The sequence below is a fragment of the Anser brachyrhynchus genome (assembly GCF_964034855.1).
Source record: "Anser brachyrhynchus genome assembly, chromosome: 25".
Classification (NCBI taxonomy): Eukaryota; Metazoa; Chordata; class Aves; order Anseriformes; family Anatidae; genus Anser; species Anser brachyrhynchus.
In genome coordinates, this window is record NC_137718.1 from 1,586,303 (window position 1) to 1,599,315 (window position 13,013).

The following is a 13,013-nucleotide window of genomic DNA, read 5'->3' on the forward strand; positions in this document are numbered from 1 at the left end:
CAAATGCCTCCTGAAGGACACTGGGCTGCAGCCCCTGTAATCCCCAGGGACCTGTGTCCTGCTGAGCGCTGCAGGGGTGAGGCAGGCACACCACGGCACCACAGCTCACTGCCTGGCTCTGCCACGAGCAGGACCATGAGCTCTTCTGAGGGCTGGCTCCCAGCAGAGCAGCACCTCCCAAGGACCAGCAGCACAGAGCCCAGGGGTCCTGAGCTCCCCCAGCCCAGCCCAGCTTGGTGCCAGCACCAGGGGTTCACCCTGGACACCAGCAGAGGGCTGCTCCAGAGGACAATGCTCCTCGCCCCAGCTTCTTGGCAATTTCCTGCAAAATTACAACTTGAAATTCAGGGCATAACTGGAAGAAAATCTGTACCAGTGTGCAGAGCCACCCTGGGACTCAGGAGAGTCCACGCAGCATATCCTGCTGTCACCAGCAGACCGTGCTCCTCCATGCGTCTCCTCCTCCCTCTGCTCTCTCCACTTCAGTGTAATTTCTTTCACATAAATCATCTCCTCCTCATGCCAGAATCTTTGCGGGAAGTTTGTGCCCAGCAGGTATCATGGCTGCTGCCTCCAGAAAGGTGCTGCACTCAGGTGCTCCCCTGCGAGGCAGCGAGCGAAACCCCCCTGCAGATGCTCCCCCCACCGCTCCCAGCGGCTTCCCAGGGGCTGTGCTTGGCACTGGGGTGCTGCGAGGGCTCCTTCAGCATCTCTGCACCTCTCCCACCTGGAAACTTGTCCTGAACCTCAGGCCAGCAGCAGTGGAGGCAGAACTGGGGCAGAGCACCAGTGGCACAGCGGGAAGGTGTCGGGCAGAGATTTGCAGCCCACCTGCCTCGTGCTGCTGCTCCAAGCCCTCAGCCATCCATCCCATCCTGCACGCACCGTTTCTCTGTTCCCTCCAGCACCACGGCTCCTCGGGGTGGCGGAAGATTTACGCTTACAGGTAGGCAGAGAGATGGCAGCTCCAAGCACAGACGCCCCTCTGTATTTCATGCCTTGGAGCTTGTCAAGCCACCTTTGGCTCGCGCTCCGTCATCCCGCAGGGCTTGGAGCAGGGGCAAGGACATCACGTGGGGCTGGGACGCCAGGTGCTAGATCAACTGCACCTTTCCTCCGCAGGCGACCGTCTGCATCCTTTCTTCTCTGCCCTGCACAGAAAGCAGTCAAGGACTCGCTTGCTCTGATCTCAGATGAAGCAGCCCTTGCGCAGCTCCAACGGCACAGCAAAAGCCGCCACCAGCTCTCCTGCAGGATGGCCCCAGCTCAGGCGCTCTCAGGCAATCCTTGGTTGCAGCATCAGCATCTGAGCTCTGCTGCACGCTAGACGAGGTTGGTAGCCAAAGCTGCTGTGCCAAGTCAGGATTCAGCCGGGGGAAACGGCCTAGGCTGAACCCCGCCAGGCGCAGCCCTCCTGCCCTCCCGCCCTGAGCGCTTTGCTGCGCAGGGTTTCTGGGATCTGAGGGCCTCCTGGGGCCGAGGGCCTGCCACCCCATCCCTCAGCCACCTCCTGCAGCTGTGCTGTTCAGGGACGCAGCAGCAGGGCAGACAGTGGCCGTGGCCACACGGGTGCAGGCAGAGCCCCGCTGAGCCTGGCGCATCTGGAGGCGATGGGGTGCTCGTCCCTCGCTCTCCACATGCATTTTATTTACTTGTTTTAATCCCCCCCTCTTTTTTTTTTTGGTGCGTGTGTGCATGTGTGTGAGATCGTCTCCAACGTGACTCTGCATTATCAGGGCTATAATGAGTCCTTGTTAAAATGGATTTGATGGAATAATTATATTCCAGAAAAAAACCTGCAGGAAAGCTCTCTCCCCTCTTAAAGGGCAGGATCATCAAACGTTCGCACCACATTATTTGCAGTCACACCTTCTGCTGCATCTGCTCCTTTTAAAATCTCTAACTCCAATCTGATCTGAATATATAAATCTGAATTATCACAGCAAAAGGAGATGTGCTCACACCTTTTTTTATCTGTTGCCATGGCGATTAGATAAAATTCACGCCAAGTCTCTGGGGAAGGATGAAATGATTTCAGACAGAATCTCACCCCACTTGGTGAGAATAACGCCTGGAGCTACTTCCCTCTGTAACAGGTCTGGGCACATGTCGCAGCCAGGGAGGGGGCGAGGGGCGGGGGGACGCCGGGACACCTCCGGAGATCTCGGGACCGACAGCAGAAAAGGTCCCGCAGCACCCCCAGCCAGAGCGGGGCCGGACAACGCTCCTCTGAATCACATCAGGCTGCTCCGCCAGGGAGAAGCTGGGAAACCGAGCTGAAAAGGCCAGCTCCTTGCTGGGCCTTCGCCCAGCGGTCCCAGCTCACGTCTCGGTGCTGTCCGTGAGCAGTGCTCCTGCCCGCTGCAGGCTCAGGGCTGCGCCATGAGCGATGGCAAAGCCAAAGAGCGCCCAGGTCCTGGACCACTGGGAGCTGCTCGCTGCAGGCAGCTCGCTTTGAGCCAGCTGGGCTTACCCTGCACTCAGCAAAACCGAATAAAAGTGCTGACAGCCCGTACCTGTCCTCAGCATCTCCTCTCCTGCCCCTAACAAATATCAACACGCAAACAAGGACTGCCTTTCACCTCGCCGTGTTTATTCGGTCCCAGCTTCCAGCTTTTCTCCAGTAACTCGGGATGGATGTCCCCAGCACAAGGCCATTGATGGAAGGACAATGCTCGATTATCCAGGTCCGGGCTGGCCGGCCTCCTGGATCAGCTGCCTTGCCCCCATCACGCAGCACACGTCTGCCGGCGAGGCAGCATCGGCAGCTCCAGTCCCAGCTCCAGAGCATTGCCCCCATAAATACAGCGGGGTTTTAATTGCCCGTAGCCTCACGCTGTGCCTCTGCACTCATTGTGCGTCAAGACAGATTCAAGTGGATTTAGTGTATGGTTGCACTTCTAATATTTCGGAGAACGGGTGGCAGATGTTGCAAGGTGCAGCAGAAAAGAGCGTACACTTTGGGGTGAACGGTCGTATTTAACCATGAGAAAGCTGTCACGCTTCTCCACGTCACCAAACAGCCGCTGGGATGAGCTCAACAATCCCAGAGTCGGACACTGCTGCAGACAGCACAGCAAGGTCTCCTTAAATTAAGATCATATCTAAGCTACTGTGAACAGACCGGCTTCGATACTTTCTGAATTCCTAACAGGCCGTCATTCAAACAAGAACATTCACAAAAACAATTAAAACTTCACAAAACTGTGATTTTTTTTTCCCAGTTCCATCCTTCTGGCAGGCTTCATGTTTCAGCTTTCAGAGAGAGGGCTTTGTGGCTCTCCATTGACTAAAGCAGCACATCCAAGTACCCGCAGCCCTCAAACAGCGGCTATTGAGAAAAGCAGCACCCCAAGACAGACTGCACCTTGAGAAGGGTTGCATTTAGACATGTTTCCAGCACAACGTATCGAGTACATGACTCCAAAGCATCAAAGAGCAGCTCAGCAATGGGTTCATGGCTGTAGTAATGCTCACTGCCTCCAATAATCACTTTTTCTGTGCTGCCTTGAGCCCCAGGCCACCAATACCCCAGGCAAGATGGAGACAAGAGCCATCAGCTTCCACTTGTGGCTCTGCTCCAGGGATGCAGCCAGGCCAGAGCCCAGCACCCCCCAGCCATCATTTCTGCCCAGCCCAGCATACCCAGCAACACTCTTCAGCACAGCCTGGGCAGACGACACATTTGTGCCAGAAAAGGCAAACCGAGGTGTAAATACGTCTCGAACCCCGCTGAGGGATGGTTTGGGTATAACTGCACACGCACACGTGTGCTCCCAAGGTTACAACTGAAGTTTTGAAAAGCCAGCTAAAGCTCCAATGAGCACACTTCAGAAATAGCAGGGAGCGCATTGCTGGAGAAGGGCTGACAATTCCTCAGAAATCCACTTTGTAGCATTTCAGATTTCCTACCCTCATCACCGCCTTTGTAAGCCGCTGCTGGACGCGCCCCCCAGTGCTGCCCACCTACATCGGGTCCACATTAGCATCACCGCTACGTGCCCAGCCCTGCAGAACCCACGACTGCCAAAATCAAGTTACATTCCTGCAGTACCTGGAGAGAGGACAAGTCCGTGCCAGGAATCTCCATTTCTGTGTCACCACAACTACAGCACAGTGACTCTACGGCACCCTCGGTCGCACATGCAACACATCTCCAACAAACCCAAACCACGCACGTGCTCCCGGACTTCACATCGCCCAGCCTGGAGATGTGGCTTTAAAAAAAGCCGTTCACCACGCCGGGTTCTTGGAGTGGCTCGTGGCAGCAGCTTCCCCCTGCCTCCCCGCGGAGCAGGAGAGGGACGCGGGCAGCATGCTGCTCAGCTGCATCCTCCCCGGCCTCCTCCCACCCCTCTCCCCCAAGTATACATCAAGATTCATCAATAGCAACAGAGTTTGAAATCACAGCCTCGGTGTGAAGTGCAATCTTGTACACAGCCCCCAAATCTGTAAGCGCTGCTGCTTTATTCTGAATAAGCACTAGCCCACGTTAAATGCCAGAATCCTGTGAGTGGTGCTGCACGTGTGCTACCAGGCTGAGAACGAGAGGCAAGATTGATTTGGATGTGAGCACCAGCAAAGCAAATGGGTTTTTGAAAACCCTGTAATTTCTCTGCAACCCTTGACTTCACTAAACACACATTTTTAGACTATGGCACAGTTAGGTAGGCATTAAACAAAAATGAGCTGCACTAATGATGATTTACGTGCAGGATAACCTTCTATAAAGAATTTATCTTTGATTTCAGGGTAAGTTTCAGTGTTCCCAAGTTAACCAAATAACGCGAGTCCCCACCAAAACCCCCCACTGCAGCAGTGCGATACAGACACGAGGCATTTTGCTACAATTGTTTTAAGATCTCTCCTAAAATAGACCCAGTAGGTGCTCCTGAAAAAAAACAGACTTGTCAGGAACTTAAATGAAGAGAAGCCAGGCAGAGGCACCCTCTGAAAGCAGAGCACCACTGCGCCAACAGCAGCGCTCGGGGAGCAGCACGCAGCACACGCCAGCCCCAGGCAGACCCCAAAAAGTCCCCCACCCATCACCCACAGAGAGGGGGCAGTTTTCAGCCCCGTACCCCCACAAAGAACAGAAAGCACACCACAAAGCTCCTGAAACACGTGGCGTGATGGGGTTGCACCTGCAAGACCAGCAGTGCCACAGGAAGCACGCCCTCCCTTTCACAGAGGGATTTCCCCATTTCTGGGCTATAAAGTGTTTTTTTGGTCAGGGAGAGGGATCGGGACACTACAGAAAGCAAGCACCTAGGGTGAAAACAATCATTTAAACGAAAGTTTTCTGCCACAGAGTGCTCTGGATGGAGGATTTATTACAGAGCCTGCTAGGACCGTGCATACCCTGACGCACCAAGGGTTAGCAGGAGGATGCACAGTCCTCCACAAAGCCTAGGAGAAAGTTTCAGAAAGAGCAGTGGCTTGCATGCACTGATATTAGGACAAAAAGCCAGTTTCAAGTAAGGCTTGGATTCACTTCTGAAGGAGCTGCAGTACCTCCACAGACCTTTTGTTTCCGGAGGATGACTGGAGGAGCACTACGCAGTGCTGTCGGTACAGCGCTGGATGTTAGCACACCTCTGGCACGAGGGGGCTGGCAGCGCTCAGCACGCCGGCACAGCATGTTCACCAGCCACACCGCTCGCTCGGAGCAGCAGGAACCCCCTCCTTGCCTTACTCGCTAAGAATTAGGACAGAATCAAAGGCTCACCGGAGGTCAGGAGGAGAGCATGTTTTTGGTAACAGCAAAGCCAGTTTTAGCTCTAGCGATCGCAAGAAAAAAAAATAAGCTTCAGGCAGATACTATATTTGTAATCCAACAGCAAAACATGTTTGCTTGTGTTGACTCTGCACTGTAACACGATTTATATGTTCTGTCTTTAGGGTAATTATTGCTTTAGAATGTTAAAATTGTTCCACTCTAATTAAATCATCATATTAAAAAATCCACCGCAAAAGCGAACTTGGGAACAAGTCTGGTTAAGATCATGCAAGCGCACGGGTGCCCGGGTGACGAACGCGCTGCTCTTCAGACGGAGCGCAGACACCACACTGCTCCCACGTGCCAGGAATGCACTGCAGCACCGGGGGCTGCAAGGTGAGAAGAAAATTCAGGGCAGAGCTGTTAGGATGTGGATCCGTCCCCGGAGCACAATACCAGCACGGCACCAGGCTCACCCGGGGCTCGGTCCATGATGAGGGGTCTCGGCTGCGGGCTCTGCACCACCCGCGCCTGCCAGCTGCTTGGGGACAGGGACACGGTGCCAAGCAAAGCCCCGAGTTTTGTGCCTTCTGCTCCTGAAAGCAGAGCTGCAGTACAGCAGAGCCTGCAGAGCTATTACCAGCGCTGAGCCCAGGCAGTGGTTCGAGCAGATGACGTGCTGTAAGGTGTCTGTGCGCTCCAGCCCCAGGAACCACCACTCGTCCTCCCAAGAGAGGTGCTGGAGGAGACAAGGGCTGAGCAGCCCTGGCCAAGCACTACTCATTTCATTACAAAAAACAGCTTTAGAAACCACCAGAAGCAACAAACACCTGGCATGCAAACAGCCCACCCAGCTCCACCGCACAGCGCAAGTTCCTCAGGGCGGCCGTTTGAGTCCCCGGGGTTTTCATCACCCTTGGGAGCACCCAAAGCAGCAGAGCAGTGCTAGAAATCCCCACCCATCGAGCAAGCCCTGCCAGAGGCAGCAGGGCACTGAAACCCCACCTCACACCCCGCGTTAGGGCAGATGCAGCCATTCCCCAGGGCCGTGCTGAGGCTGTGGCCGAGCCTGCACCCTGCCAGCGCCTCCCGTGCGTCCTTCGCGCGACGGCCGGCCTCAGGGCAAACACCCCCAAAAAGGCTTGTACACGGGCCTCAGAGACCACCCCGGGGTTTCTCACCTAGTAAAACAAAACGGGCATTTCTGTGATACCACAAGACACCCAGAAATGCCAGAAAGGTTTGTATTCAGGAAGGCTGTTTGCTACACCGAAATCTCCCTTCCCGGGCAAAAGGCTGTTGCAGGCGCGGAGCAGCTGCCCGTCATTGCACGAGCATCCTTCCCAACTGCTGCCCGGGGAAGACCGTGCTCCGGAGGCGAGGAGTCTCATGCAATATTTCATCCCGAGACTGTCAGAAGTGGGTCACTGCTGGGGAGGAGGGGCACCATGAACCCAGCTCCTGACCACGGCAAGGGAGCTGGCTCAGCGCCCCGGCTCTGCCGCCCGGCACAGGCTCGGTGCCAGCGCCAGGACCGGCACAGCGGGTGTCTGAGAGGTGTCCTTGCTGCCCCGGCCACCGGCTCAGCACCGCTCCTGGGTGTCACCTGGCAGCCGGCGCTGCACAGACCCCACAGAGCCCCGCAGCAGGAGGAGCGGGCAGCGCTGAGCCAGCAGGTCAGCTGCGCCCCGAGGGGCCGCCACCAGCGAGAGCCACCGCAGCCCTCAGGAAGCTCTTCCCCCTCCAGGTAAAGCACTTTGCTCCTTAAGCTCCTTAGGAAACATCCCTGCAAGGCGGATTAAAGCAAATTCCCTCCCCTGCATGGTCAGCGGCTGGCACCAGGCTGTCCCCCCAGCTGCCACCCCCCGGTGCCCGCCCCTGGGCACGTCCCCACCGCGTGGCCAGCGTGGCAGTGCCCAGCCCCAGAGGAGCATCGGGACTTACTGACCTATGAGCAAATATCAAGCACTGAGCACTCACTCTGGGCAAAATCCTTTAATTCTTTCTGGATCCCCTGGGGAAAGCAGCATCGATTGCTTTGCTATAGCTTACACACGCTGCGCAGGGCAGCAAGCGCTGCCATCAATACAGCCAGGGAGGGAGCCAAGAGGTCACCCCGGTACATGGGGACGCTGGTGGCTCCACACAGTGCTCAGCACCTGCCCGTATCCCTGTGCTGCTTCCCAGCCTGTCACAAGCCCAGCAGGACCCAGCGCACCAGGAGCACAGCACAGCCATGTCCCCTGCTCCTTTCCCCTCCTGCTTGGCCACACCAAGGCGCCCAGGTCGTGTCCCACCCAGGGGACCCGCTGGGGCAAGACTCTGCTTTTAGAGGCTCTCTGCTCTCACCGGGACCCAGGGTGCTCAGTACATGCCAAAAATTGCAGGGAACTACCCAAGGGTTGCAAAGTCCCTGCCAAAACACAGGCGCTGCTGTCCCTCCCATGGCCCCGACCCACAAACCACAACAGCAGCGTTGGTGCTGGGTGGGACACATCCAGCCATGGTGGCCAAGTGGCTTCCCGTGCCAACACAGAGGCACACGATGCCTTTAACAGAGTTCCTCTTCCCATGGCTGAAGCTGTTGTGAAAACACACGAGGAAGGCTGGAATATTGACTTGTGTGCCACTGACGGCAGGGAAAGCCAGCTGGCTGCGGGTCAGGACAGGGACAGCACGGGCAGGCGCTGCTGCCCCAGCCCCAGGTGCCACACAACCACCGAGGTGAGCTGGTGCACCAGGCACGTGGGGGACATGAGGACAGGACACACACTGCCACGCTTACACCAGACACCCGCAAGCACAGTGATGCTCAGAGAACAGCCGTAGCACCACGGACCCCGAACGCAGCACCACCAGGCTTCTCCAGTACGAAGCCCCAACATGTTCAGCAACAAAACCTTGGCTTTGGCAGCAGAGACGATAAACCACAAAAACATCCTCCGCGACACTCAGCCCGACATGGCAGAGTAGGCCAAAACGTTCCAAGAGCAGGAGGCGTTTTCCCAGCAGCGCCTCTCTTACCTGGGATGATAGAAACGGTGTCTTTCTCCCAGGACACAACGCTAACGTATTCCTGCACTGAAGAGGGGATGAGGCACTTGAAAACAGCCACGTTTCCACGCATCGACCTTTGGTCCTCCACCCGAACGGTGTACGGCTCCCTGAAAACTGCGGAGAAGAGCAGATGGTTGGTGGCGTGATGGTGCTGGAAGCAAGCACGCTTCCTTTCGCTTTAATCCCACATCTCACAAACAAACAAACCCACCCAGCCATAAACTGCTTCCATCCACAACACTTGGCCCACACAGAACAGAAGCAGCACAAGGTAACACTGCTGCTCTCCTTCCCAGTCCCTGTGGGGTGCTGTGAGCCTTGTCCTTGTCACGGGGTGCCTGTGAGCTGCCCCGTCCCTCAGGCTGATGCACGCCCCAGTAGCAGGGTGCTCCCCAGTGCCAAGCCTTCCTGCAGCTCTCATTAGGGCAGCTGGGTCTGCCCCAGCCTCGTCAGCACAAACAAGACATCGCTGTGCCCAGGAACCATCACCCTGCCCAGGGACAACGGCAGGCACCAGGAACTCCAAGGATACAAATGCAGGGGCGCAGGTGCCTCCACCTGGGGACAGTAACTGTGCCCTGTAGGACACCTGGGCATTGCCACCACGAGGGGGACAGCCATTTCCTTCATTTAATGACACCCCACGGCCAGAACAAAAGCAGCAGACAAATCTCTTCAGAAAAAAACTCCAAAGGTCACAAAAATAAGATGTTTGCCCCGAGTGGAAGGCACCCCTTGGTGACGCACCCTACCCCAACAAGCAAGCACTGAGGGGTGCTGGAATTTCCACCCTGTCTCCTTGGGGTGCTGGGTGACACCTCCTGCCGGTGCCACACGCCAGCTGGCAGGGAGGTGACAGCCATAAAGCAATAAATGGCCAGCTACAGGAGATGCCCCATGTGTGCCACCCCTCAGCTCCCCTGCTATTTACTGGGTGCCCCTGGCAGAGGGGAGGCAGAGAGCTGAGGATGCAGGGGCAAGGGAGAAGCCCACACAAAGGGACACCAGCACCGAAGCAGATTAGGTAGCAAAAGCTTCCTTAATCACACGGAGCCGAGGCTTATTCACGGGCTTTAAAGGCCAGCAGGGAGCACGAGGACCATCCAGCCCGGCTGCTGCCCCTTGCACCCAGCCCCTCGGCTGCCCCCAGCATCCCCAAACCCTGCTCCATGCTGAGCCAGCCCCGGCTTCCCCTGCTGCTGCCGAGCCTCTTGCTCCCAGGGGTGAATTAAAGCCACCACTGGCACACTGAAAGCCTCCCACTGGCTAGAGAGATTTACTCCATGCACTCACTACCAGGTTTCGCAAGGCTTTGAGACTTTTCCAATTCCTCATGTTTTTAATTGGGTTTTATTTGCTTTCTTCATACAGCTTTAATTGGTTTTACTTGCATGGCCACCACAAAGCAGGGGAGAGCAATGGGGACACAAGAGACTGGGTGGGTGCAGAAGCAGGGGGACGTTTCGCAGCCATTTCCAACCAGGATAAAGCCAAAGCACCGGGAACCACCACAGCCGGGCTGTCCTGGTGGCCCCAGCGCCCCGCACGTGGCCCCGCTGTGAAGTGCCTGCTAATTGTGCCTGCTAATTGCACCTGCTAATGGGGCACAGACGGACAGGCTGCCAGCTGAAGGCCTGCTCACAGGGGGGCATTAAGCCAGGACTGAGCCCTGCCACCAGCCTGCTGCGATCCCAAAAAAGCCCTCAGCATGGGGAAGAGCAGCGGAGGCCGAGCACTGCCCTGAGCTGAGGAGGGCGGGCGAGGAGCAGGGGCAAAATGTGTCCCCTGCAGCACCTCCAGAGCATCCTCACGTGTGAGCCCTGCACAACCACAGCCTCCCTTTCACTCCCTGCCAGGCAAATTTGCAGAAGCTCCCCGGTTTTAGCAAATTCGAGCCCAGGCTCACCAGCTCCAGGACCTCAGAGGCACAAGCTGCCCCCAGGCAGGCAGCCAGGCCGTGCTCACCCCGCACCATGCTTCACCCCACGCTGCCAGCCCCAGGCTGGGTGCCCCATGAGACACCCACCCCGTGGTCCCCAGGGATCGAGGGACCCTCACAAAGCCCCGGCACGAGGAGGGCAGCAGCTCCCTGCTGCACGTCCACATTTATTACACCCTCACCATTTGCTGTCCCTCCTCCGCTCCGCTGTGGTTTATAGGTAACCTGATAATGTTGGTAAATAATTCACTCTGGGGAGGGGGGTTAATACCAATTTACTCTGCAGTACAAGGTATTAAAATAAAAAACCCTGTAGTCACTTCTGTCATGTTCCCTCTGCTAGCCCCACTTTTAATAGGTTACATAATGAAGCCATTCCTGGGCTATTAGCCCTCCTCAGCCTGGTCAATAATTTACTATAATGGCTTCTGGAAGCAGCTCTTTGCCATATTCCTCCTTTTTTCTTTGCTTAATAGGCCTTGGCATGCTTGGGCTGGATGCGGCAATGGGAGCAGGCAGGTTTGAGAGGGGCCGTGGGGCGCAGGGGGGCTCTGTGCTCCAAGCAGATGTGGCCCAGGCCCTCCCCCAGCCGTGGACACCGTGTTTGTGGCTGGATGTGACAGCGCTGATTCACGGGGGGGTGACCTCTCCTGCGGCAAGGATGCGGCAGCACCTCTGTACCAGGCACTTGCTGGAGGCACCCAAGCCCTGCACCGTGGCCCTGCAGCTCGCTCCACAGCTGGCAGCAGACCTGAGCTGCAGAACTTGCTCTTATCAGGAGCAGGATGCTGTTCGGCAAACACATCTCGGGCTGCCTCCATCTGTCCCACACCCGGCCCCTTCTGCTCCCGATCACTCCCCTTGCAGCAGCAGGCACAGCCCTGGCTCAGCACTCCTCCAGGCACAGCACCAGCTCGCTGTCACGGCATCACTGCCCCACGCCGGGTACACAGCACAGGAGACCAGACAGAAGCCAGCACCTCATCAAAATCCCCCAAAACCCCAAGCTCCTACCTGCTTTAACACGGATGTTTGGGCTCCTGATTTTGCCAGCCGAGTTCTCCGCCGTGCAGAAGTAGTCGTTGTCGTGGATGAAGCTGTTGAAGGCTGATGGCGAGAAGGGGTAGAGCTGCAAAGTCCCATTGGCATGGACGTGCCGGATGTGGGGCACATCGTAGATGTCGTCGCCTGTGGCCAGGTACCACCGAAGGACGGCGCTGGGTGACCCCGCGGCCGGGCAGGGGATCACCACCCCCACTGTGCTGGAGAAGGTGACCTGCTGGATGGAGTCGTTCACAAAGTAGAGGCTGGTTCCAACATCTTCAGTGAGAGCTGCGGAGGAAGCAGAGGCCGTGGGTTATTACAGATAACTCTCCCCACCGGGGCAGCTGCCCCGAGCCCAGCCCCGACGCACGGCAGAGCAGAAGGAGGGAGCGCAGGGACATCGGTGCATGAGCTGGAAGCATAAAGGCCACCTTCACAGGCCAGCGCTCTTGCTGGCAGCACGGATCATGGACCACGAGTGCCTAACCAGGACGGCTAGGGGCTGTGCACGCACAAGGGGGTGCCAGGACGCCCCCCCGGTGGGGAGAAGGCACAGCGTGAGGATGCCTCCACACATGGGTGCCCCCAGCCAGATGTGCGGCCCCAGCTGGGGCTGTGCACGCACTGGTGGCCCTGAGCACACGGTCACATCGTGCCTCGGCACCCACAGAGCTGGGGACACCCAGGGGCACCTGCCTCCTGCAGGCAGCTCTGCAGGGAAGGTGTCGGGATGTTGGTGAGCCCCATCTGAGCCTCTCCCAAGCCGGGCAGGAAGGTTTGCTGCTAGCCCCCCGCTCCCCCAGGTGCTGCAGCAGCCCCAGGAGAGGAGCAGGAAATCCGCCTTCGGCCTTGCTGTCCTCTCCTGGGGTCAGAGGGGGGAGCCCAGCCTCAGCCTGAGCTTTCAGCCCCCCCATCCGAGAGGAGCTCTCAGCCACCTGGGTGCCCAGAAGCTTCCCGGGGCACTGGGATGGCTGCGGGGAAGCAGGGAGGAGACCTCTGCACCCCGTTCCTCCTGCCTCCCCTTCCCACTCCAGGACCACGAGCTCCCCTTCTCCACCGCAGCCAGCAAAGCCTCCTATAAATACGGATGAGGCAGCCCCCAGTCACTTTGCTCGTTTTTTTTCTTTTTTTAGCCACACTTTTCCGCGTGGGCGGCAGGACACGGATATAGAAAGCGGCCCTCGGCGGGTGTATTAATAGCTCTGGCTGAGAGCACCGCTCGTGGTGCCGCAGAGCCAACACGCAAATAACACC

At 57.3% G+C, this 13,013-nt stretch overlaps 1 protein-coding gene across 5 annotated transcripts in view; it reads right to left on the minus strand.

Moving 5' to 3' along the window:
* The window catches only part of DSCAML1 (DS cell adhesion molecule like 1), a 100,948-nt gene that overhangs the window by 77,833 nt on the left and 10,102 nt on the right, over nucleotides 1-13,013 (minus strand). For all 5 annotated transcript variants that reach the window (XM_080567639.1, XM_080567640.1, XM_080567641.1 and 2 more), the window contains 2 exons: nucleotides 11,730-12,047; nucleotides 8,744-8,890 (listed from right to left, as the gene is read on the minus strand). In XM_080567639.1, the coding sequence (XP_080423765.1) occupies nucleotides 8,744-8,890; nucleotides 11,730-12,047 (465 nt within the window). The remainder of the gene's footprint in view (nucleotides 1-8,743; nucleotides 8,891-11,729; nucleotides 12,048-13,013) is intronic.